Source organism: Heptranchias perlo, chromosome 17 (assembly GCF_035084215.1).
Source record: "Heptranchias perlo isolate sHepPer1 chromosome 17, sHepPer1.hap1, whole genome shotgun sequence".
Taxonomy (NCBI): Eukaryota; Metazoa; Chordata; class Chondrichthyes; order Hexanchiformes; family Hexanchidae; genus Heptranchias; species Heptranchias perlo.
In genome coordinates this window covers 48,470,682-48,493,329 of record NC_090341.1, presented here as the reverse complement: position 1 = coordinate 48,493,329, position 22,648 = coordinate 48,470,682, and the positions used below count along the sequence as shown (strand labels likewise).

General features: G+C 44.1%; 2 protein-coding genes across 2 annotated transcripts in view; one reads left to right on the top strand and one right to left on the bottom strand.

Moving 5' to 3' along the window:
* Positions 1–13,224, bottom strand: part of zmynd10 (zinc finger, MYND-type containing 10) — a 65,226-nt gene extending 52,002 nt beyond the window's left edge. The window contains exons 1-5 of the mRNA XM_067998954.1: positions 13,110–13,224; positions 12,073–12,181; positions 6,438–6,554; positions 3,691–3,744; positions 1,166–1,300 (exon numbers count right to left, since the gene is read on the bottom strand). Coding sequence (XP_067855055.1) covers positions 1,166–1,300; positions 3,691–3,744; positions 6,438–6,554; positions 12,073–12,181; positions 13,110–13,195 — 501 coding nt within the window. The 5' untranslated portion in view covers positions 13,196–13,224. The remainder of the gene's footprint in view (positions 1–1,165; positions 1,301–3,690; positions 3,745–6,437; positions 6,555–12,072; positions 12,182–13,109) is intronic.
* Positions 13,225–19,861: 6,637 nt separating this feature from the next.
* The window catches only part of sema3h (sema domain, immunoglobulin domain (Ig), short basic domain, secreted, (semaphorin) 3H), a 161,642-nt gene continuing 158,855 nt past the window's right edge, over positions 19,862–22,648 (top strand). Inside the window, exon 1 of the mRNA XM_067998952.1 lies at positions 19,862–20,679. Coding sequence (XP_067855053.1) covers positions 20,502–20,679 — 178 coding nt within the window. The 5' untranslated portion in view covers positions 19,862–20,501. The remainder of the gene's footprint in view (positions 20,680–22,648) is intronic.

Here is a 22,648-nt window from a genome sequence, read left to right as displayed (position 1 = left end):
CTCTGCAGTAACACGATGGGTGGCATCAGTGGTGGGTCCTCATAGTGATACCCAGGAGCGGGCATTATTGGACACAACAGACAGGATTCGCGGAGACATGGCAGTGGTGGTGCCAATATAATGTGTGCTGTTCGTTGCTCTGAAATTCAATATAGGTAACACCCATGGCAAACCCTCCGACACCCTTGTGCACCCCCTTCATGCTCACGAAACATTTGCCTTATGCTGCCTACTGCACATATGTGATGCATGCCCTGTGGCTGCAGCACAGGTGGTGGCAGGTTGAGTGAGGCTGGCCGTGAGGGAGATGCACGAGAGGGTGAGTATGGGATAGAGCCATGAGATTGTATGAGGATTGGGTCGCGTGGCAGGATGAGTACTGGCGAGGTGAGTAGGTGGAGGTAAGATGAGGATGGGGTTTGAGTGGGTATGAGGGGTGATGTGACAGAGTAGTGTTGGCGGTGCCGAAGGAGATGTGGGGTTGGGGCAGTGTTGTGGCAGATGGAGTGTAGGGGAAAGACTTCATGTTCTCACTGTGGATGACCTACTGAGGTCATTGCAGCACCTCCTGCACTGTATGCAGGTGGGCGATATGTTGGTTGCGCAGGTGACCCCCTCTGCCACCTCGAGCCAGGCCTTCTTGGTGGCAGAGGCTGGCCACTTCCTCCCGCCCGCCGGGTGGAAGATCTCTGTCTTCGCCCTCCTCCTCACCCCATCTGATGATACCTGGGGTGAGGCGTCATTAAACTGGGAGCAGCCTTCCCCCTGGGCTGCTCCATGCTGTAATTTGTTCCATTGGTTGCAGCATCTGTCAGTGGAGGACTGCCCCTTTAAATAGAGCACCTCCAGCTGACAGATCGTACTGTGCATGCGCAGCCCGCCCGACGCGCAGACCAGCAGCGTGGACCCCGGAGGAGCAGGAAATTGATTCCTATTAGTGTGTTGCCTCCTACGATCGCGTGGGCAACCCACTAATTTCACCGAGCGTGTTGACCACGCTCCAGAAACCCAACCCGCCGGAAACCCGCAGGCCTGGTAACATCGAGCCCCATGTTTCAGTGCCAAAGCCAACTGCCAAAGAATTACACTCCCACATCTGGCCGTATAAATATGATCTAACCACATAGGGATGCCATATCAGCAGTGGCTTAACTCTACTTTGTACCGCTAGGGATGCTGGTGATGGCCTGTCCAGTTCCTGCTTTTCACAGCCATCGCACTGTGCAGCCATCAGGGTCAATTTCCGATGGCAGTAATCAGCGAGGTCCAGCACCGCCTCCTCCGCAGACTCACACACATCCTGCATACAAGACATTAAAAAGAGACAGTCCATTACAGGTGGCTGAAAGATTTGTATAGGCTAACAACTGCATCAGGCCCAAAACAGAGCTCAGTGGGTGAATACCCCACCTGCTTCAGTGCCTAACAGATTAGGAATGTCCCAGGTTTGATCCTTGGACTGTGGTGAGTTTGTCAACTCAGCCAAGACAGTGGAGACTAGAATGGCTTTCAGTGTTTTAAGGTTAGGAAGGGAACATTTAAAAATTGGTCAGCGTTCCCATTCCTGATCATTGTTCAGTGGCCCTTGCTGAAACTGCACGTGGTTATTAAGTGAGGATAGGATGGCCTTGCAGTAATATAGCACATCAATATTCACCGTTTGGGCTCATGCATGAAAAATGGCCATGAGGGTGAGCTACTGAAGCACGACAGTCCCTTGGAAATGTACCCAACATAAGAGAAGCTGCAAGAGAGTTAAAAAAGGAGAGAAAGAAAATATTTAATAAAAAATATCTTGGAACAGAAATTAGTTAGTAATGATACCAAATTAGTAATTACTGTTAGTGATACATCAAGTAGAAACACTTGATGCATTTGTACAGAATTCCTCTATCTTCTATTTTGGCAGAAGCATTAACCCTTTTAAATGGGTTAACACTTGCGTTAAAATAGTGGACAAAGGGAGTTTCATATGAACATCAAGTATTTGTCTACTAATATGGTGCGAATGGCAAATTCTTGGCTATGGTTTCACTTAGGGGAGGTAATCTTGACTTTGGGCAATAGTGTAAAATGGCTAACACTGAATCAGTTGCTCGTTATACATCTCTCTTGATTTTCATTTCCATTGAAATCAGCCGTTTTACACTATCGCTCAAAGTCGAAATTACCCGCAGTATTAACAGGTCTGACAAATGGCAGAATAACAACGAATAAGCTTTTAAAGAACTGTTTGCCTAACCACACAAGGTCTTAGGAGTCCACTACACTCATAGTAAGAGGAACACCACTAAAGCAAAACAGGAGGGATGGATAGTTTATGTAGTTATCAGAATATTGTGTTACCTGACAAACCAGGCCTTTGGCAAGCTGCTACTGTGAAAAAAATTGGTGATTTCCCTACAGAACCTCAGGAATTTTATCATTTATGGGGCAGGGGGTGGGAGAAAGAAGAGGAAACTGAAAGGGATTCTTCTCTCGCTACAGAAATGTTCCCTCTGAAAAGGTTTAGGAATACGAATTTGGTGGTAAACTGCAACTATAATTGATCAATATTTTACCATAGCAGGAAAGCAAAAGAAAATGTTTGCTAAATATCCCCATGACTTTGCCTTGGGATGAGAAATTTACAGAGAGGCCAGAATTCATAAGATTGCTCACCCAAGAGATGAAGTTACAACTCCAGTTACATTTTCAGCTCAGTTCTACTTCATTTGAATGTAACCCTGTGAAGCACTTTAGTATAATTACTCTCTTTTTGTTTATAAAAAACTACAATTTATTTTCATTCAATTAATGAAAGTCTCCTTAACAAGTGCAAATTGCACCCAAGTCGGATGGCTAGCTCAGTGGTGTGTTGGGCCACAAACAGACCGGAGGTCAAAGTTCAGCCGTGTCTGACATCTGCACTCAGGCAGGCACCCACAAATAATGAGATGGCTGAACACTTCGGGGTCAGCGTTTTCACAAGAGTGCAATTGGTAATGGGGAGGTGGATGTGACAAATAGTAAAATTTTCTCCCTTTATTTCATACAGTTTTAAAATAATTAGAGTTGTCTTCCCTCATTGTGTTACAAAATGGGAAACAAAAAGGCAGGTTGTCTATGGGAACCAGGCAAGGTTGATTGATCTGGAAATTATTCAAAAATAAATAGTATTTGTTATAGGCGTATTTTGAATGGTATATGGTTAAGGCCTGAAGCAGACATTTCGGACTGAGATGATGTGTGATAAGTTTCTCATTGGCACTCTATGCAATAGTCCCTTTGCAATGTGTCTTTGGTCATGGGTGATTGATAACATTGCCTTCAGAGACCCTTAAAACTTTATCAGTACTGCAGGGATTCTCCACTAGGCTTGATGCTTCACATTCATGTTTTCCAAAAAAATGCACAAGATTACATTTTTATTTTCACATTGCATTTTCAGCATAGGGAGAAGGAGTATGTTTGTGAAAGAAATGGCAATTATGGAGCATCCCCAAAGTAATTTTTTTTGAAAGTTTGTTTTTGGAACTGATAGTTCAGTACACCTAACCATGAACTTTATTTTTTTTTTAAATTGTGCATTGTTTTCTGAGAGACTGTTATAAGTTGTGCATGAACAAGCATTAACATCAACATGCCTGTCAAGTAGAAAGGAAAGCAGATCATTTTTGACATACTAAATATTCAGTGCAACACACCTACCTTGTGGTAAAAGATAGTTTCTAGGAGGTTAATGATGGTTGCTTCGTGATGAATCTATGCAAGAAAAAGGCAAGAGTCACAAACTAAGTTCACCCAATATAGGGAGATACAGTGCCAACATGAATATTCTGTCAATAAGGAATACCACATGACATGCAAACCTTTTTCTGTATGAAGAATAAAATACATTTATATCTTGTCGAAAACAATAAATGGTATTTGAGGAGTTGTCCTCTGTGTCAATGGCCGTCCGGCACAACTGCAATGCTGTCAATCACCACGTTGTGATGATTGGAAACCCAGTTTATATTCAAGATGTGATGCCAGGATGAAACCAGATTTAGAATGCGTCTACAATATGTACATCGAACAGAAAACAAACTGTCTCGAGCTCACTGTAGGTGCGGAGAGCCAATTCACAGCTTCTCTTTCATATCCATCCTTAGTTTCTCATTGAAAAGCTTAAGCAACAGATTAAGTCATGATGTTACAAGGTTAAATGTGAAAGGAAATATAAGCTTGGAACCCAAACTACCCAACACTGTGATAAAAGATCTGCAGTTCAGGAGTGGGGTGGGGGGTAATTTTTCAGTCCCAGTGTGATGGGGAAATCACTGATCTGACTCTGTGTTCATGCTCCAGCATCAAAACTTTGTCGCAGTGGAACCGGAATCGCTACGCTGCAACACTAAAGTTGCATAAACATACCCATAGATTATACAATCTTTTGTACATGCCAGCAGCTGAAATACTAATAATAAACATAACATTCCACACTTCTTTCAAGGATAATAAAGGTGGTGGTGGGGAGAGGGGGGAGAGACAGCATCTGTGATGTTGAGTCAAGTCAGTGCAGTAATGTGAGTTAGTGTGGTGTTTTGCCATGCATGAGTGAATGGCATACTGATGGTAATGCATTAAGTAACTTGTTTATTCTACAATTACCTGGGAAGCATAAAATATAACTTGTGGTTGCACCAGCATAGATGTCATTTCTCAGTTTATGGTCATCATTTTGTAAAAAAATCTCAAATCAAAACGAGAATGTGAGCCATTCCCCTACATTTAGAGAAACAGATTATTCACCTTGTAGGACATTATGCACAGTATTCTACCCCCACATAAAGTCCCGAGATATGCACCAATTCGTTTGGAACGGAAGCGGAACTGAAATTGACTAACCAAAAAACCCCTAGCAATCCCCCCACCCTCAAAAAAAATACATCCCTGCAGGGCCCAAAGTGGATCAGGAGGATGTATAACACTAGCTGTAAAAGAGATTATCATACACTGCAGACAAATCTACTAGACAATGTAACAATTACTCCACAGGGCCAATAACATGATACTTGGTGCCTGTAGTGCTGATGCAATCCTGTTCTTTAACGGGGGAAATGTTAGACCCAGTATCATACACAGCATAGGAGTATATTATGCAGTACTACACGCAGTGTAGGAGCATTATACACAGTGTAGGCAGGTTATATCTTTAATATCATACACAATGGAGGAATATTACTTTTTAAAAATTCATTCTCAGGATATGGGTGTTGCAGGCAAGGCTGGCATTTATTGCCCATACCTAATTGCCCTTGAGAAGGTGGTGGTGGGCCTTTTTGAACCACAGCAGTCCGTGTAGCGAAGGTGCTCCCACAATGGGAATTGTGTAGGGAGTTCCAGGATTTTGATCCAGCGACAATGAAGGAACGGCGATACATGTCCAAGTCCGGATGGTGTGTAACTTGGAGGGGAACCTTGGAGATGATGGTATTCCCATGTACCTGCTACCTTCGTCTTTCTAGGTGGTGGAGGTCGCCACCGAAGAAGCCTTGGCGACTTGCTGCAGTGCAATCTGTGGATAGTACACACTGCTGCACCCATCAAAGTGGAGAGTGTTCCATCACACTATTGAATTGTGCCTTGTTGGTGGTGGAGCTTTGGGGAGCCAGGAGATGAGCCACTCCCTGCAGAATACCCAGCCTCTGACCTGTTCTAGTAGCCACGGTATATGTGTGCCTGGTCCAGTTCTGTTTCTGGTCAATGGCATCCCCCAGGGTGTTGATGGTGGGGGACTCGGCGATGGTAATGCCATCGAATGTCAAGGGGAGGTGGTTAGGCTTTCTCCTGTTTAAAATGGTCATTGCCTGGCACTTGTGTGGCGTGAATGTCACTTGCCACTTAGCAGCCCAAGCCTGGATGTTGTCCAGGTCTTACTGCATGCCAGTATGGACTGTTTCATTATCTGACGCACTTTGAATGGAGCTGATCTGAATTGCTTTGTGCAATAATCAGCGAACATCCCCACTTCTGACTTCATGGTGGAGGGAAAAGTCATTGGTGAAGCAGCTGAAGATAGCCTTAAGGGAAACTAAGGTGAGGCACTATGTATAATAATAATAATAAAGGTATAATGCACCTACATTATGTAGGTGCATTATATGGGGTATATATACACACAGCATAGGCATGTTATACCTGTTTTATTGTGAACAGTGTAGTTTTACGTGCATTGTAGGAGTGTTATATGATCCCAGAAGAAACTTTTTCCTGCTCCCAAATCAAAAACTTCCACTTCCATCCAGATTTCAGGGTGGGAAAATGGAATAAGCCTCCTGGTGTTTTTTTTTTTTTAAAACTGGCAAATTTTCTTGCAGCAGCTATGGAAAATGTCAGATTTAAATTGATACAGGCAAGGTTCCATCCATTGACTAGGACTGGGAAGAAATCTAGCGTACAGTTTCACTCACCACGATATATATGGGGAATGTGCTCTTGGGTGTGAAATCCTGGAGCCGACACAACACTGGAAACACTTTTTGCTTCCAGACTTCTACAACAATGAGTTCATGAATCAGTGTGGGGACCTGCAATGAAATCAAGAAGTAAATGACATTATAAAAGTCCACAGGAACACTCAACCCAGTATACAGTGCAAGGATTAGGCAGCAAGAAGGCTACGTATTAAAAAAGCTATGAACCATAATTCAAATTACAACAGGTCAGCAATCTGGAAGCTTAATTTGGGATCAGCAGACACAAAGCCTTTATGTCCACTGATATTGGTCAGGGTCCCCACCCCTGCTATTTTCAAGACTGGTGAGAAGGCTTGAATTTACAAATCAATTCACAGCTGGTGATATTCAGGTATTTCAATGCCTGAAGTAACCCATAATACTGCTGACAGCAAGGGTTAGTGGAGACCCAGGACCCAGCAGACAAGCATTCCTTTTTTTTTTGCAGAGTGGGAGGAACTGGTGGCAGAATAATGAAACTCTGGCCTCGATTTTGGCCACACATCAGAAAATGGAATATGACCCTTTGCAAATGCATTGGTCAGTAAACTTGTCCTCTTACCATCTAGATACTGCATAATCATTTCTTTTTACAACAGTTAGCTCTTCCTAACATTGCCAGGGTCACCATTTGGGATCAGGACTCCTTGCAGTCACCCTATCCTGTTATGCAGGGAACCATAACCATTTCTTCTTGATTTGACTTTGATTCTTGCATATTCTTTCTACCCTCCTCCTGGGTCATTAGCCAGTCACCTAGGTATAATTTGGTTTTTTAAAAATGTACTCTATAGTTTTTATTTAACAAAAAAACAGAAAAGAAAAACATGGAAATCTGAAATGAACACAGAAAAATTTAGAAATACACACAGATCTGATCAAGGAAGGGACCAACCTGAATTATTAACCCATCTTTCTCTTTTAAACGTTAATAGGCATTTCCAGGTTCTGTTTTTATTTGTTGTACTGCTGGAAAATGCTGACAGTGAACATTCCAATACTTCTCAATCAAAAAAGATTATGTTAGGCTGTATTCACAACATATAACTCCTGTAAATGGGTCAGAGATTAAGTATCATCAGGCTACCATCATGGAAACAGTTCCACAGTAATGGTGTAAGCATTTCTAAGAGGGTTGTACTGAGTGCAGTGAGTATCGGGCACTCCTAGATTTGATTACATTATTGTATACCAGCTAGGTTTTCAAACACCTCTGCATGGGGAACACCTGCAAATATTAGCACGCACCTGGGGACCCCTTGTCTCAACTTCTGAAAGACACTGTCAGCTACCTAAATGAAAACAATGCTCTCATTGCAGAAATTGTTTTTAAAAGTAGAATACAGCAACAGAAACAACTTGCTAGTAAGTGGACCTCACAGATTCACTCGCCAAACCCCTAGAGTCGAGGGACTCCAGTTTATAATTTATTTTGTATACCATGCAACCACACAATTTGGTTGAGAAATGAGGAATTCCAGGGCCAAAGATGATATCCGCCATGGCCAACAAGCCAGTGAAGTGGCTCAGAATGAAACCCGGAAACCTCCAAGTTGGCTCAAGTACGTGAGATCCAGTGGCAGCTGCACGACTAGAGGAGTTTGTAAGGAGCATTCCTGGAGTACTGACAACAGCCATGGTTCACAGTTGTCACAATAGATTTCATTTCCATTTTGTGTATAGAAATATTATGCCCAAGTACTTCTGTGAGGAGAAGGCAACAGATGATCCTGTGGCTTAGCTACCCCTTGCAAGTTACTTCCCATATTTAGAAGGCAAAAGATGGTGTGAAAGTATGGGGGTTGGGATGGTAATCAGAAACAAGAACCCTAGCTGAGAATTATTACAGAGACCAACTGCTGCGGATCTAAGATCACCTAATTAAACACAGACTAGGAAAGGAACCTGGGACTCTCTTGGTCTGTGTGGTTCAGCACTTCAATGAACAGTGCATTTACCCAATGAGACATTGGGACAGCTAATTGGTGTTCATATTTTCTCTCCTTTGTCTTTTCTCATGTACTTTTTTTCTGTCCAGATTTTCCAACATAGTTGCAGACACTACGCAGACAAGACAGGGTATTCGATATGTTAACACAAAATACCAACAGAAGCAGATTAGTGTAACAGACTAAATGTTATTATTGTATTGCATTTCTCCCAACAATCCTCAAAGGTATATAGCAACATTGTCTGCATTCCTGAAGAACAGTCTCCATTTCACAATAGGCAGCTGTCTATGCGAGTGCTGCAGTTAGATGGGATGGATGTTATGCAGGCAGTTGTCTAAATAACTGCTGTAGTTGGGGAAGATATATACAGGCATCTGTGAGGAGAGATGGAATGAGTGCTTTAGAAATGCAACCAAAGGTCATGATTATAGTAGTACTGAACAAATCCTGACCAAAAAGTTTTAGGTTGAGTTAGTGGAAGAAATGCAGGTTCACTGATCTTTTTAAATTCCAGATGAAATTCCATTTCAGTCTATATGTCTGAACTCTCCTCTCTTGTTCCATTTTCTGCTTCAAATACAAGGTTCCACTAACTCCTCTTCCTCACTATAGGGTTGCTAACTCTGGTTGGACGTGTCCCTGGAGGTTTCATCACATGACCTTCTGCCTCCAACTGCCCCCCACCCCCGACCCACCATCGGTTACCCAACACGTCCATCCACATGGCGCACCACCTACCCACGCAAATTGGAAAGTGAACAGACTTATCGTTAACTGATTGGATGATTCTTGACTGTCATTCAAATAACCTTTTTCCTATCTCCAATAATTTATAAGTAATAAACAAAATTGCTCAAAAGATTTCAAAAAATCACAATTTTTTTTTAATGCCCCGATGATTTTTCTCCCGAGTTGCTCACAGCAGCTTTCTGGAGAATTGGCAACCCTACCTCACTACATTCTCGCTGTTGAAATCAAGAATCATAACACTATCTCCTACTCTAACATTGTTTCCCCAAGATCTTAAAACTATGCATCTCCTCACCTCTTGTCATTCCTTCCTTCTACCTTCTTCAGGTTTATAAGGTTGGAGTCGCCTCATAACTCCTTCCTGACTTACTTACTCTTCTCAACCTCTGTAGGGTCCTGCATTACAAGCTTTGTCTTTCTTGCGGTTTGAAAAAGAAAATCTAGTCACGAGGGTTGCACATAATGTGGAGGTTATACACGAGCGGTAAAAAAAACAGGAACCTACTGACAGCGGGAATGATTTTATTTTCCAGGAAAGAGAGAGAATTGGGTGCAGGGTTTTTTTGGTTTCAAAAGCAAAAATTAATAGAAATACAAACAAAATCCCCAATCATATTGATTTCTACAAGTGGTCAATGTATTTTCCACAGTTCAGATGGGAGGAATCTGAAAATGATCCTGACACTAGTATTACACAATTGTAAACAATTTTACAACACCAAGTTATAGTCCAACGATTTTATTTTTAATCCCACAAGCTTTCGGGGGCTTTCCCCTTCCTCAGGCGGTGTGGAAATGACAATTTCGAATCCTTCGCATTTTAAGATCACATAACAAAGCCTGGTGATTACTGCCCGTTGCCAAGGCAATCACAGTGAGCAGTCAGAAAGGTGTCATCTAAAAGGCCACTGAATATACAACCCCCCAAAAAAAAAGAGAGACAGAACGAAGACAGTCAATGACCCGTTATATTAAAAACAGATAACATTTGTTCGCTGGTGGGGTTACGTGTAGTGTGACATGAACCCAAGATCCCGGTTGAGGCCGTCCTCATGGGTGCGGAACTTGGCTATTAATTTCTGCTCGATGATTTTGCGTTGTCGTGTGTCTCGAAGGCCGCCTTGGAGTATGTTTACCCGAAGGTCGGTGGCTGAATGTCCATGACTGCTGAAGTGTTCCCCGACAGGGAGAGAACCTTCCTGTTTGGCGATTGTTGCGCGGTGTCCGTTCATCCGTTGTCGCAGCGTCTGCATGGTCTCGCCAATGTACCATGCTCTGGGGCATCCTTTCCTACAACGTATGAGGTAGACAACGTTGGCCGAGTCACAGGAGTATGAACCGTGCACCTGGTGGGTGGTGTCCTCTCGTGTGATGGTGGTATCTGTGTCGATGATCTGGCATGTCTTGCAGAGGTTACCGTGGCAGGGTTGTGTGGTGTCGTGGACGCTGTTCTCCTGAAGGCTGGGTAATTTGCTGCGAACGATGGTTTGTTTGAGGTTGGGTGGCTGTTTAAAGGCGAGTAGTGGAGGTGTGGGGATGGCCATAGCGAGGTGTTCGTCATCATTGATGACATGTTGAAGGCTGCGGAGAACATGGCGTAGTTTCTCCGCTCCGGGGAAGTACTGGACGACGAAGGGTACTCTGTTGGTTGCGTCCCGTGTTAGTCTTCTGAGGAGGTCTACGCGATTTTTCGCTGTGGCCCGTCGGAACTGTCGATCGATGAGTCGAGCATCATATCCCGTTCTTACTAAGGCGTCTTTCAGCGTCTGTAGGTGTCCATCGCGTTCCTCCTCGTCTGAGCAGACCCTGTGTATTCGCAGGGCCTGTCCATAGGGGATGGCCTCTTTGACGTGGTTAGGGTGGAAGCTGGAAAAGTGGAGCATTGTGAGATTGTCCGTGGGCTTGCGGTAGAGTGAGGTGCTGAGGTGCCCGTCTTTGATGGAGATTCGTGTGTCCAAGAAAGAAACTGATTCTGAGGAGTAGTCCATGGTGAGCTTGATGGTGGGATGGAACTTGTTGATGTTATCGTGTAGTCTCTTTAGTGATTCCTCACCGTGGGTCCATAGAAAGAAAATGTCGTCGATGTATCTGGTGTATAGTGTTGGTTGGAGGTCCTGTGCAGTGAAGAAGTCTTGCTCGAACTTGTGCATGAAAATGTTGGCGTATTGGGGTGCGAATTTGGTCCCCATGGCTGTTCCGTGTGTTTGGGTAAAGAACTGGTTATTGAAGGTGAATAGCCAAGTTCCGCACCCATGAGGACGGCCTCAACTGGGATCTTGGGTTCATGTCACACTACACGTAACCCCACCAGCGAACAAATGTTATCTGTTTTTAATATAACGGGTCATTGACTGTCTTCGTTCTGTCTCTCTCTCTTTTTTTGGGGGGGTTGTATATTCAGTGGCCTTTTAGATGACACCTTTCTGTCTGCTCACTGTGATTGCCTTGGCAACGGGCAGTAATCACCAGGCTTTGTTATGTGATCTTAAAATGCGAAGGATTCGAAATTGTCATTTCCACACCGCCTGAGGAAGGGGAAAGCCCCCGAAAGCTTGTGGGATTAAAAATAAAATCGTTGGACTATAACTTGGTGTTGTAAAATTGTTTACAATTGTTAACCCCAGTCCATCACCGGCATCTCCACATCATAGTATTACACAGGCAGCTCAAATAATGAAGCAGATCAGTAGCACAAATAAAAAGAAACAAACAGCTAATGCTGGAAATCTGAAATTAAAAGCAGGAAATGTTGGAAAAACACAAGTCTGTCAACATCTGTGACAAGAAAGGACAGGGTAGTGTTCCAGATGCACACCCTTTGTCAGAATCTGACGAACAGTCTACATCCAAGACGTTAACTTGTCTTTTCACTTTAAGCAAATCTCTACCTTCCCGAGAGTGTAAATGTGTTCCTTGACAAATTCATCTTGGTTGGCAGAGGCATTGATGATGGCCTGCATATTCAGCTTCTCGATGTACTCATGCTGTCTGAACCATCTGTGAACAGTCAGAACATTTAGTAAAAAGGAAAATCAGGAGGCAAGTGTAAGAGAGAGAGAGAGCTAAGAAAAAAAAATCACAAGATGCCATGGGTAGAGGAGGGAGACAGGACAGTCACAGGTGACATCCTGAGGGTACTGTCTTTGGTATCATGAGCACGCAGCATTGAGTGCATGAACATGATATCAGGACACCATTTGAGAACATTACAGATTCACAAGACACTAATAGCAGCACCTCAAGTGGATAGGGTCATACAAAACTACCTGAATACTTAATTGTATAGCAAAAAGTAAAGAATATAAAGTCAAGATGCAATGGTGAATCTATCTAAAACTTTACTCAGATCATATTTGGAGTATTGAGTGCAGTTTTAGGAGCAATATTGAGGGAACACAGAGGGTACAGCACAAAATCACTAGGATGCTGACTGGCATGCAGAAATACAATTACAAAAAAAGACTTGAAAAATTGGAACTGTTTTCGTTACAATAGAGGCTATAAGGTGCAATTTGATAGAGGTGTTTATAATTATAAAGGGTTAGCACAGAATCGATGGGAACAGACTGTCCAGACTGATTGAAAAGCCACAGTTATCTTTTTAAATGTAATTGACTGAGAACAAAAAGCAAGAAAACATGTTTACACAGAGGGTTGTGAGGCTCTCCCCCGGGGTCTCTCCATCACCCACCCCGGGGTCTCTCCATCACCCACCCCGGGGTCTCTCCATCACCCACCCCGGGGTCTCTCCATCACCCACCCCGGGGTCTCTCCATCACCCACCCCGGGGTCTCTCCATCACCCACCCCGGGGTCTCTCCATCACCCACCCTGCGGTCACCGGGCCCGCACCCCGGGTTCTCTCCATCACCCACCCGGGGATCCCCCACCCCGGCGTCTCTTCCCCCCCCGCCCCCGTCACCCACCGGACAGAACCGATGTCTTTGAGCGGGAACTCCTGCAGATTCTGCGTGAACCCCTCGGACTCCACCGGTAAGAGCACGGCCGCCATGTCCCCGCAGGAACCGCCGTTCGATTGGACGGTTGCTATAGCAACCCAAACACACCGCACTGCGCATGTACGGCCAGCGGCGGAGTAATGCTCACAGGTAGCCAATGGGAGAGGAGAATAACCCAGGGGGCGTGTCCTACCAGAGCCCCGCCCTACACGGGGTGGGCGGGGCGAGCAGTGAGTCTGAGGGATGCCTGGCGATGTATTTAAAGGTGCTGTTACAATCTGCCCTACCGTGCAATAAAATTATTATTTGACATTTATTTTGGGTTTATTAGTTTTCTGCACATGAACACACCCTAACCCTCCCTTCTTATAAAAGGGGGGCCCGAAACACAAAACTTTCAGGTGACAGGTGATGAAAATCTGAGGGAGACATTCGATACAAGTTAAAAATAAGAGAAAAAATAAATCTGCCCTGCCAGAGATGGTCATCTGGTACATCAAGTGTGTACTGTCTTTCAACCTTTTAAAAAATGTTAATTAGTGCACTTTTTCACACGCAAAAGGTAATGGAAATCTGGAACTCTCCCCCCCCCCCCCCCCGCAAAAAAAAAGGCTATGGATGCTGGGACAATTGGAGCTTTCAAGATTGGGATCGATTTATAAGGGAAGAGTTTGTACATTCCAAAAGACTGTATTTGTTTCTTTATATTTTTCAAGTGGGACAAAGATATTTACATTAGTCAGTGTGTGAAATCTAAAGTGTGACAGAGTCTAAAGTGTGGCAGAAAGAAAGAACTTGCATTTATATAGCGCCTTGCACATCCTCAGGGCATCCCAAAACGCTTTACAGCCAATGAAGTACTTTTTTGAAGTGTAGTCACTGTTGTAATGTAGGAAACGTGACAGCCAATTTGGGCACAGCAAATCTCACAAGCAGCAATGTGAAAATTACCAGTTAATCTGTTTTTTAGTTTGTGTGAGGGATAAATATTGGTCAGGAGAACTCTCTGCTTTTCTTCGAAATAGTACCTCGGGATCTTTTCTGTTCACCTGAGAGAGCAGACGTTTAACGTCTCATCCAAACAACAGTACCTCCAACAGTGCAGCACTCCCACAGTACTGCCAGCCTAGATTTTGTGCTCAATTCTCTGGAGTCTGGGGTTGGACTTGAATCTACAAGCTTCTAACTCACATGCAAGAGTGCTACTGACTGAGCCAAGGCTGACACTTAGACTGAAAAACTTTTATAATATTGCAAGTAGATCTCCCTTGGTATCCCTTACAGTGAGTTGGAAGAGTATGATGAGGACAGTATTACAAGTAAGGGCAATATTTATGAGATTTTACAGGAGAATCTATGACCCATAGAGTTCCTGCTGATCCATCACTAATGGATACTGACCCATAAAGTCCCTCATAAGAGACTGTTAGCTAAAGTTGAAGCTCATGGAATTGAGGGCAAATTGGTTAGGAAATTGGCTGAGCGGCAGGAGACAGAGAGTAGGGATAATGGGCAGGTACTCAAATTGGCAGGATGTGACTAGCGGTGTCCCACAGGGATCTGTGTTGGGGCCTCAACTATTCACTGTATTTATTAAAGACTTAGATGACAGGATAGAGAGCCACATATCAAAGTTTGCTGAAGACACAAAGATAGGAGGCAGCATTGTAAGCAGTGTAGATGGAAGCATAAAATTACAGAGAGATTAAGTGAATGGGCAAAACTGTGGCAAATGGATTTCAATGTAAGCAAGTGTGAGGTCATCCACTTTGGACCTAAAAAGGATAGATCAGAGTACTTTTTAAATGGTGAAAAGCTTGAAACAGTGGAGGTCCAAAGAAACTTAGGGGTCCATGTACATAGATCATTAAAGCATCATGGACAGGTACAGAAAATAATCAATAAGGCTAATGGAATGCTGGCTTTTATATCGAGAGATCTAGAATACAAGGGGGTAGAAGTTATGCTACAGCTATACAAAACCCTGGTTAGACCACATCTGGAGTACAGTGTTCAGTTCTGGACACCACACCTTAGGAAGGATATTTTGGCCTTGGAGGGAGTGCAGCGTAGATTTACTAGAATGATACCTGGACTCCAAGGGTTAAGTTACGAGGCGAGATTACACAAACTAGGATTGTATTCCCTGGAAATTAGAAGATTAAGGGGTGATTTGATCGAAGTTTTCAAGATATTAAGGGGAACTGATAGGATAGATAGAAAGAAACTATTTCCATTAGTTGGGGAGTCTAGGACTAGGGGACATAGCCTAAAAATTAGAGCCAGGACTGTCAGGAGTGATGTTAGGAAACACTTCTATATGTAAAGGGTGGTAGAAGTTTGGAACTCTCTTCCGCAAATAGCAGTTGATGCTAGCTCAATTGTAATTTTAAATTTGAGATTGATAGATTTTTGTTAACCAAAGGTATTGAGGGATAAGGGGCTAAGGCAGGTATATGGAGTTAGGTCACAGATGAGCTGTGATCTCATTGACTGGCGGAACAGGCTCGAGGGGCTAAATGGCCTACTTCTATTCCTATGTTCCATAGAGTTCATGCTGATCCATCATTAATGGGTACTGACCCATAGAGGTCCTGTTGATTCATCGCTAATAGGCAGTGTCCCAGAGAGTTCCTGCTGATCCATCACTAATGGGTAAGGACCCATAAAGTTTTTCCTCTACTATCACAGATGGGACCGCTTCAGGCCACCCCTTTGCTGCCTGCCTCATGCGGAAAGATTAGGGAAGTTGGGATTATTCTCCTTAGAGTAGAGAAGGTTAAGAGGAGATTTAATATAGGCATTCAAAATTATGAAAGGTTTTGATAGAGTAGATAGGGAGAAACTATTTCCAGTGGCAGAAGGATCGGTAACCAGAGAAAACAGATTTATGATAATTGGCAAAAGAACCAAGGGGGAGATGAGGGGAATTTTTTTTTAACGCAGCAAATTGTTATGATCTAGACGCACTGCCTGAAAGGGTGGTGGAAGCAGATCCAATAGTAACTTTTAAAAGAGAATTAGATGTATGCTTGAAAGGAAAATTTTGCAGGACTATGGGGAAAGAGTGGGCGACTAAGACTAATTGAATAGCTCTTTCAAAGAGCTGGCACAAGCACAATGGGCCAAATGGCCTTCATCTGTGCTGTAAGATCCTATGATTCTAAGTCAATTTAATTGAACGAGAAATGTTGCAGCTGGATGGAGTATTACAGGTAGAAATGGATGAGACAATAAGAGGATTAATTCTACCAGTGTATGTGATGGAGACTCCCGGGGCTCTATGTAGTTAGGGATGTTGGCCATCGCTCAAAGTCGATGCGGGAAGGTGAATGTGACTGTGCAGCCTGCAGATGGCAGTGCGGCACTGCTCTGTGTAAGGTAAGTGAGTGGAGGCGCTGAATATGTTGAGTATAAGAATTCCTGTGGAAATATATGACTAATAGCGGCCTCCTGGACACTGAACTCTGCTCTTGGTTGTAGATATTCGCTCTGCACGCTAACCCCGATCTGTGAAACAGCACAGACTCATATATGGAGTGATACCGTCAACTCTTGCAAGCACCAGCACGATCAGGGTAATGGGATGGGAGATGGTCCCCGTCAAACTTGACATCTCCAACAAGATCCTCCCAGTATTGGTAACAGTCCAAGTGCACCAGGTGGAGATGTCTGTATCTTTGATTCATAAAGGTTTGCTGGCTTGTTCGCACCTTAGGGAATAAGTAACCTTCAACATGTGTTTTTATTTTACAAATGAAGCATATCCTTGGACCTCGCGAGCCCCCTTTGTGAGATCCCACACACACCACCGGGTGGAACATCGCTTCAGCTTGGCAAGGTGTCCAACTCATTCTAAGAATAGCTTCAGTATTGGTCAATGGCCCTACGATCGACTGTATTTAAATAGTCATCAATGGCAACTGATACAATCTGAGATTGTGCATGTTTGTAGAGAAAATGTTTTGAGGAAGTTTACCAGTAATTAAATATCTTTTTACTCATAGTGTCTGGCTAGTGTACAAACCCTCTGCCGTAATTGGACCGTCTCCACTGCTGGTGTAGATTAAGGACTTAAGTGACAAAAATAAGATTTTATAGATGAAAACTGAAAGAAGAAATAACTTGCATTTATATAGCGCCTTTCTTGACCTCAGGACGTCCCAGAGCGCTTTACAGCCAATGAATTACTTTTGAAGTTTTAATGTAGGAAACACCGAAACCAATTTGCACGCAGCAAAGTCCCACAAACAGCAATGAGATAATGACCAGATCATGTTTTAATGCTGTTGGTTGAGGGCTAAATATTGGCCAGTACACCAGGGAGAACTTCCCTGCTCTTCTTAGAATAGTGCTGTGGGATCTTTTACATACACCTGAGGGGGGAGACATTTAACATCTCTCCCTCAGTACTACACCAAAGTATCAGCCTGGATTATGTGCTTAAGTCCCCGGAGTGGGATTTAAACCCACGACCTTCTAACTCACAAGCACAGTATGCTACCACTGATCACGGTACCTAGTCCCCACTCACTCACCATGTACCACATGATGTGGAGATTCCGGTGATGGACTGGGGTGGACAAATGTAAGGAATCTTACAACACCAGGTTGTAGTCCAACAGTTTTATTTGAAAATCACAAGCTTTCGGAGCTTACCTCCTTCGTCAGGTGAGTGAGTGAAGGGTTTTAAAATCGCATAGCATATATTAGGCTGGGAGACAATCACAGCAATCAAAGGTGTCATTGGTGTTCAGACAGGTTTGCCACGGAAAACATTACATCCCAGTATACTGAATACACAATGGGTCAGATTATACAGACAGAGAGAGAAAGAGACCCGAAAGGCAGAGAGAAAGAGAATGTCCAGTTGTATTAAAAACAGATAACTTTTTTTTCCCGCTGGTGGGGTTACGTGTAGCGTGACATGAACCCAAGATCCCGGTTGAGGCCGTCCTCATGGGTGCGGAACTTGGCTATCAATTTCTGCTCGACAATTTTGCGTTGTCGAGTGTCTTGAAGGCCGCCTTGGAGTATGCTTACCCGAAGATCGGTAGCTGAATGTCCTTGACTGCTGAAGTGTTCCCCGACAGGGAGAAAACCCTCCTGTCTGGCGATTGTTGTGTGGTGTCCGTTCATCCGTTGTCGCGGTGTCTGCATGGTCTCGTCAATGTACCATGCTCTGGGGCATCCTTTCCTGCAACGTATGAGGTGGACAACGTTGGCCGAGTCACAGGAGCATGAACCATATACCACACTCCGCACAATCCAGCCTCAGGACATGCAGCTCACTCTCAATACTCTCACCTGACAGTGCTTACTGCTTGCTGAAAAGGCTAAATTGTCACAATGCTTGATTCACTGACAGTGGGGTAGATTTTGATTTTGTGCAACAGTGTAAAATGGGTGACGGCGAGTCTGCAGCCCATTTTAAATCTCTCCCCATTTTTATTTCTATCAAAGTCAACTGAAATAAAAATGAGGAGAGATGTAAAACAGGCTGCCGACTCGCTATCACCAGTTTTACACCGTCGCACAAAAACAAGATTGACCCCAATATGTGTAACATGGGCTAGAAGGCAGCCTAGTGCTTCCTTCAGTGTGCCTGAACCCCAGCCTCAGAAGAGCAGCCCCCCTATCCCCACAGTGCCCCAGAGTGGGACTTCCCATAATATCCTACTGTGCTGGGCAACAGCACTGGATCTGATACGAATTTGGAAATAGGGCTCTAAAGATTGCACTGTATGTCTGGAACATTAGGAATAGTCCATTCAGCCCCTCAAGTCTGTTCCATCATTCAATTAGATCACGGCTGATCTGTACCTCAACCCCATTTACCTGCCTTTGCTCCATATCCCTCGATCCCCTTACCCAACAAAGATCTATCGATCTCAGTCTTGAAAGCTTCAACTGACCCTCAGCATCCACAGCCTTTTGGGGGAGAGAGTTTCAGATTTCCACCATCCTTTGAGTGAAAAATGCTTCTTGATTTCACTTCTAAATGATGTAGCTGATTTTAAGATTATGCCCCCTTATTCTGGATTCCCCCACCAGAGGAAATAGCTTCTCTGTACCCTATAAAATCCCTTTATTATTTAAACATCTCGATTAGATCACCTCTCAACCGGCCAAACTCAAGAGAATGCAAGCCAACTTTATCCAACCTGTCCTCATAATTTACCCTCTAAGCACAGGTACTCAGTCTGGCGAATCTGCGCTGCACCCCCTCCAAGGCCAATATATCCTTCCTGACCTTCAGTCAGTCTGATGGTGAAAGTTCTTGTAACAATGCCATTGGAATGAATGAACACTATCAAATACTTCCGTGTAAGGAAGCAATTAATTACTCTGATATCCGTGCCTCCGGAGCCTCCCTGATTGACCCACACTGCCTCGGTAGAGCAGTTTAAACAGTGATCAGAGTCAAGTGCAGGCAATGCACCTCTCACTGGAGAGGACCAGAAACACAGCAGGGCACCATCCTCCCCACACTCACATTTGCAGGAAGACCGGAATTATCCGACTGTGAACTTAAAAGAAAAAGCGAGCAAGGGACTTCATTTTTTCATTGCTGCTGGCAGGAAATTTATCTGACCTTTATGTGGAGTTCTGCACAAAGGGAATGGGAAAAAAGATTCGTAACGTGTGTGTTATATTCTGGGGAGGGTTCTGTGTCTGAAGTATTAAGGCGGAATTCCAAATGTGTGACTTGCATTTAACTTTCACCAGTGAGAGTCAGTGATTGTCTTGGGATCCCATTGACGGCTGAAAGAGAGGAGGGGATGTGTTTCTGGCTCTACCCCTCTCCCAGCCCAAGTTAAGGAGTACAGACAGACACACAACACACACACATGCAGTGGAGGAGCTGGGAACTGTCGTTGAGCGCTTGGCAAGGGAGCAGTCAAGAATCAAAGGAGGGATTGAGAAGGGCGATAGCTCTTGTCTAAAACTCCACGTTACACAGCAAAGGAGAGAGACGCACAGAGCAGGCACGGTGAAGAGGTTGTTTAGTGTGTGCCAGGCGAAAGGTCGAGAGTGTTGCAGAGACCCCCTTTTGGCAAAGCTGGTGACAGGCTCCAACTGTGCGCCTGTGACCCTCATATCCGAAGAGGTTAATTGGAAGGAACAAGAGTTGAAACTTCTGTTGTTGACCTGTTGGGTTGGAAGGTCAGTCAGACTGGGACCTAAGAGTCGGTTTTTTTTCAATCTCCTTGCAGCTGTTTTCTGCTTTTCTCCTCCTGTCAACCCATTCATTCTGAGCCGGGCGCTGGGACCGTGTCAAGGTTTTAAGGATTGTTTTTGTGACTTGTTGAAATAGCCTTTGGAAAGACGAAAAAGAAAGTCACTGCGCGCCGTAAAATGTTGTGGATTAATAGGGTTCACCGTTTATCTCCGAGTCCCAGTGGATGTGGGTTCACCTTTGGTCTCTGGAGGCTCAGCACATTCCTCCTTCAAGTCCTGTTGCTGTCTGCCCTTGGAGACAGGCTGACCAGCGCATGGAGACCTTCGCAGGCCCGGCTGCGGCTCACCTTCTCAGGTAAAGTTCAAATGATTTTATTTTGCCCATTGGTTGCGCTCTATCTTTCTCTCTGTCCCTCTTTGTCACTCATTTTTTCTCCATCTGTCTCTGTGTCTCTCTCTCTCTGTTTCTGTTTCTGGCTGTGTCTTTCTTTCTGTTTCCGTGTTTCAATCACTGGCTGCACCTCGCTCTCTCTCTCTCTCCTGTGTTTCTGTATGTTTCTGTCTCTGTATTTTGTTCTTTCTATTTCTGTGACTGTCCCTTTTTCTTCCTTTCCTGTGATTCTTTCTCTGTTTCTGTCTCAAACTCTCACTCATGGAATGTTTCTCAGTTTCTGTCTCTTGCTCTCAGTATCTTTCTGTCTCTGTCTCTTTAATTCTTTCTGTGTCTCTTACTTTCTGTGTCTGTGTTTGTCTGCTTCTCTCTTTCTCTATCTGTTTTTGTATTTTGTTTCTGTTCTTCCCCATGTGTATTGTTTGTCCTGTTCAACCTTATAAATGTAGTCTCTCTCGAATAAAACTTGTAATTTCTATTAAATACTTTATTCCCTATGTAGTATTCATTGGATATTAACATGTTGGAGTTTTCAACAGTTTCAAAAATATACAATTCCCATTTTTAACATGTTTGCTCCTCTCGAGTGGAGCTCCCCTCTGGGAGCACTGAGGCTCCTTTCATCTGGAGCTCCCCTCTGGGAGTACTGAGGCTCCTCTCGAGCGGGGCTCCCTGTTGATCAAGAGGCTGGATACCACTTGTTAATTCACCTCTGTTTATGCTGTTCGTGAGGTAGCTACCAGGAGGCATCGGAGCTTACACTTCATTTATTTTTGAAGGGGGGTGAATTGGTGGATTAGTGGTCGATTGTCGTTTGCAATCTAATGATGTGGGGAAGCAGAGTGGTCTAATATTGGTATGTAACTTCATTGCTGGAGTTCAGATAATCGGAGATCATCTGTTGCTCTTGATGGTTCAATGGTAGTGCATGCTCTACTTTTCAGGTGACCTGGCAAAGGCTTTCCTCACAGCCCCCTGGTAAATGAGAATCTAATATGCCTGCTCACCCGAGCCCATTTCCCATCACATTTGTCAATTCATCACGATAATGTTTTTTAAAATGATATCCTTGACGTATTCAAGTACAGAGCTTCCTGCTAAGGCAGTTGGCAGCTAAGCGACTGCAATGATTTGAAAAGAAAGTAATAATATCCACAGATTCTTTTCTTCTTCATGCTCGGGATGTGGTCGTCGCTGGCAAGGCCAGCATTTATTGCCCATCCCTAATTGCCCTTGAGAAGGTGGTGGTGAGCCTTCTTCTTGATCCACTGCAGTCCGTGTGGTGAAGGTTCTCCCACAGTGCTGTGAGGTAGAGAGTTCCAGGATTTTGTCATTTGATTTTGAATTCTTTAAAAAGAAAGGTAGTTTACAGACTGAAGCGTGGTCTGTACAATTTTGCCTGTTGAGGGCAGCAGTAATATTTTTGTACAGAGTTCGTACATTGCACACCCCTGGGAATGGCTTCATGATGGTAATCGATGGCAGGGGTTCACATGATATCAAAAACGCCTAAACTAAAAGCAGAGTGGTTTAGAACTGCTGTTTGACCCTAAAATGAGACCCCCTTCTTGTAGTTCATAGGGTAATTTCTTTAAACCCCCCCCCCCACCATTTTCTTTCCTTTCCTCCCCTCTTCTGAAGATGCTGATTCTTGCTGTGGTACCGTTCCACTGGCACCGAGCCCCTTCTGAAGGCACTGATTCTTGCTGGGTATAGTTCCACAGGTGCCATCTGCTCTCCATTAACTTTCCCAAGTGAGCATTTCTTATGTCCGTGCCTAGACAATGAACTTCCACCTGGCTATTCAACTTTGGAAGGCATTGCAGTTGTGCCTGGCCCTGTCCTCACTCAATCCCTCCATATTTGCACTTCCAGCAGGGGATCACTGGATAAGAACTAAGAGCGAAAACTAAGGCTCTCTACCCTGGGTGTG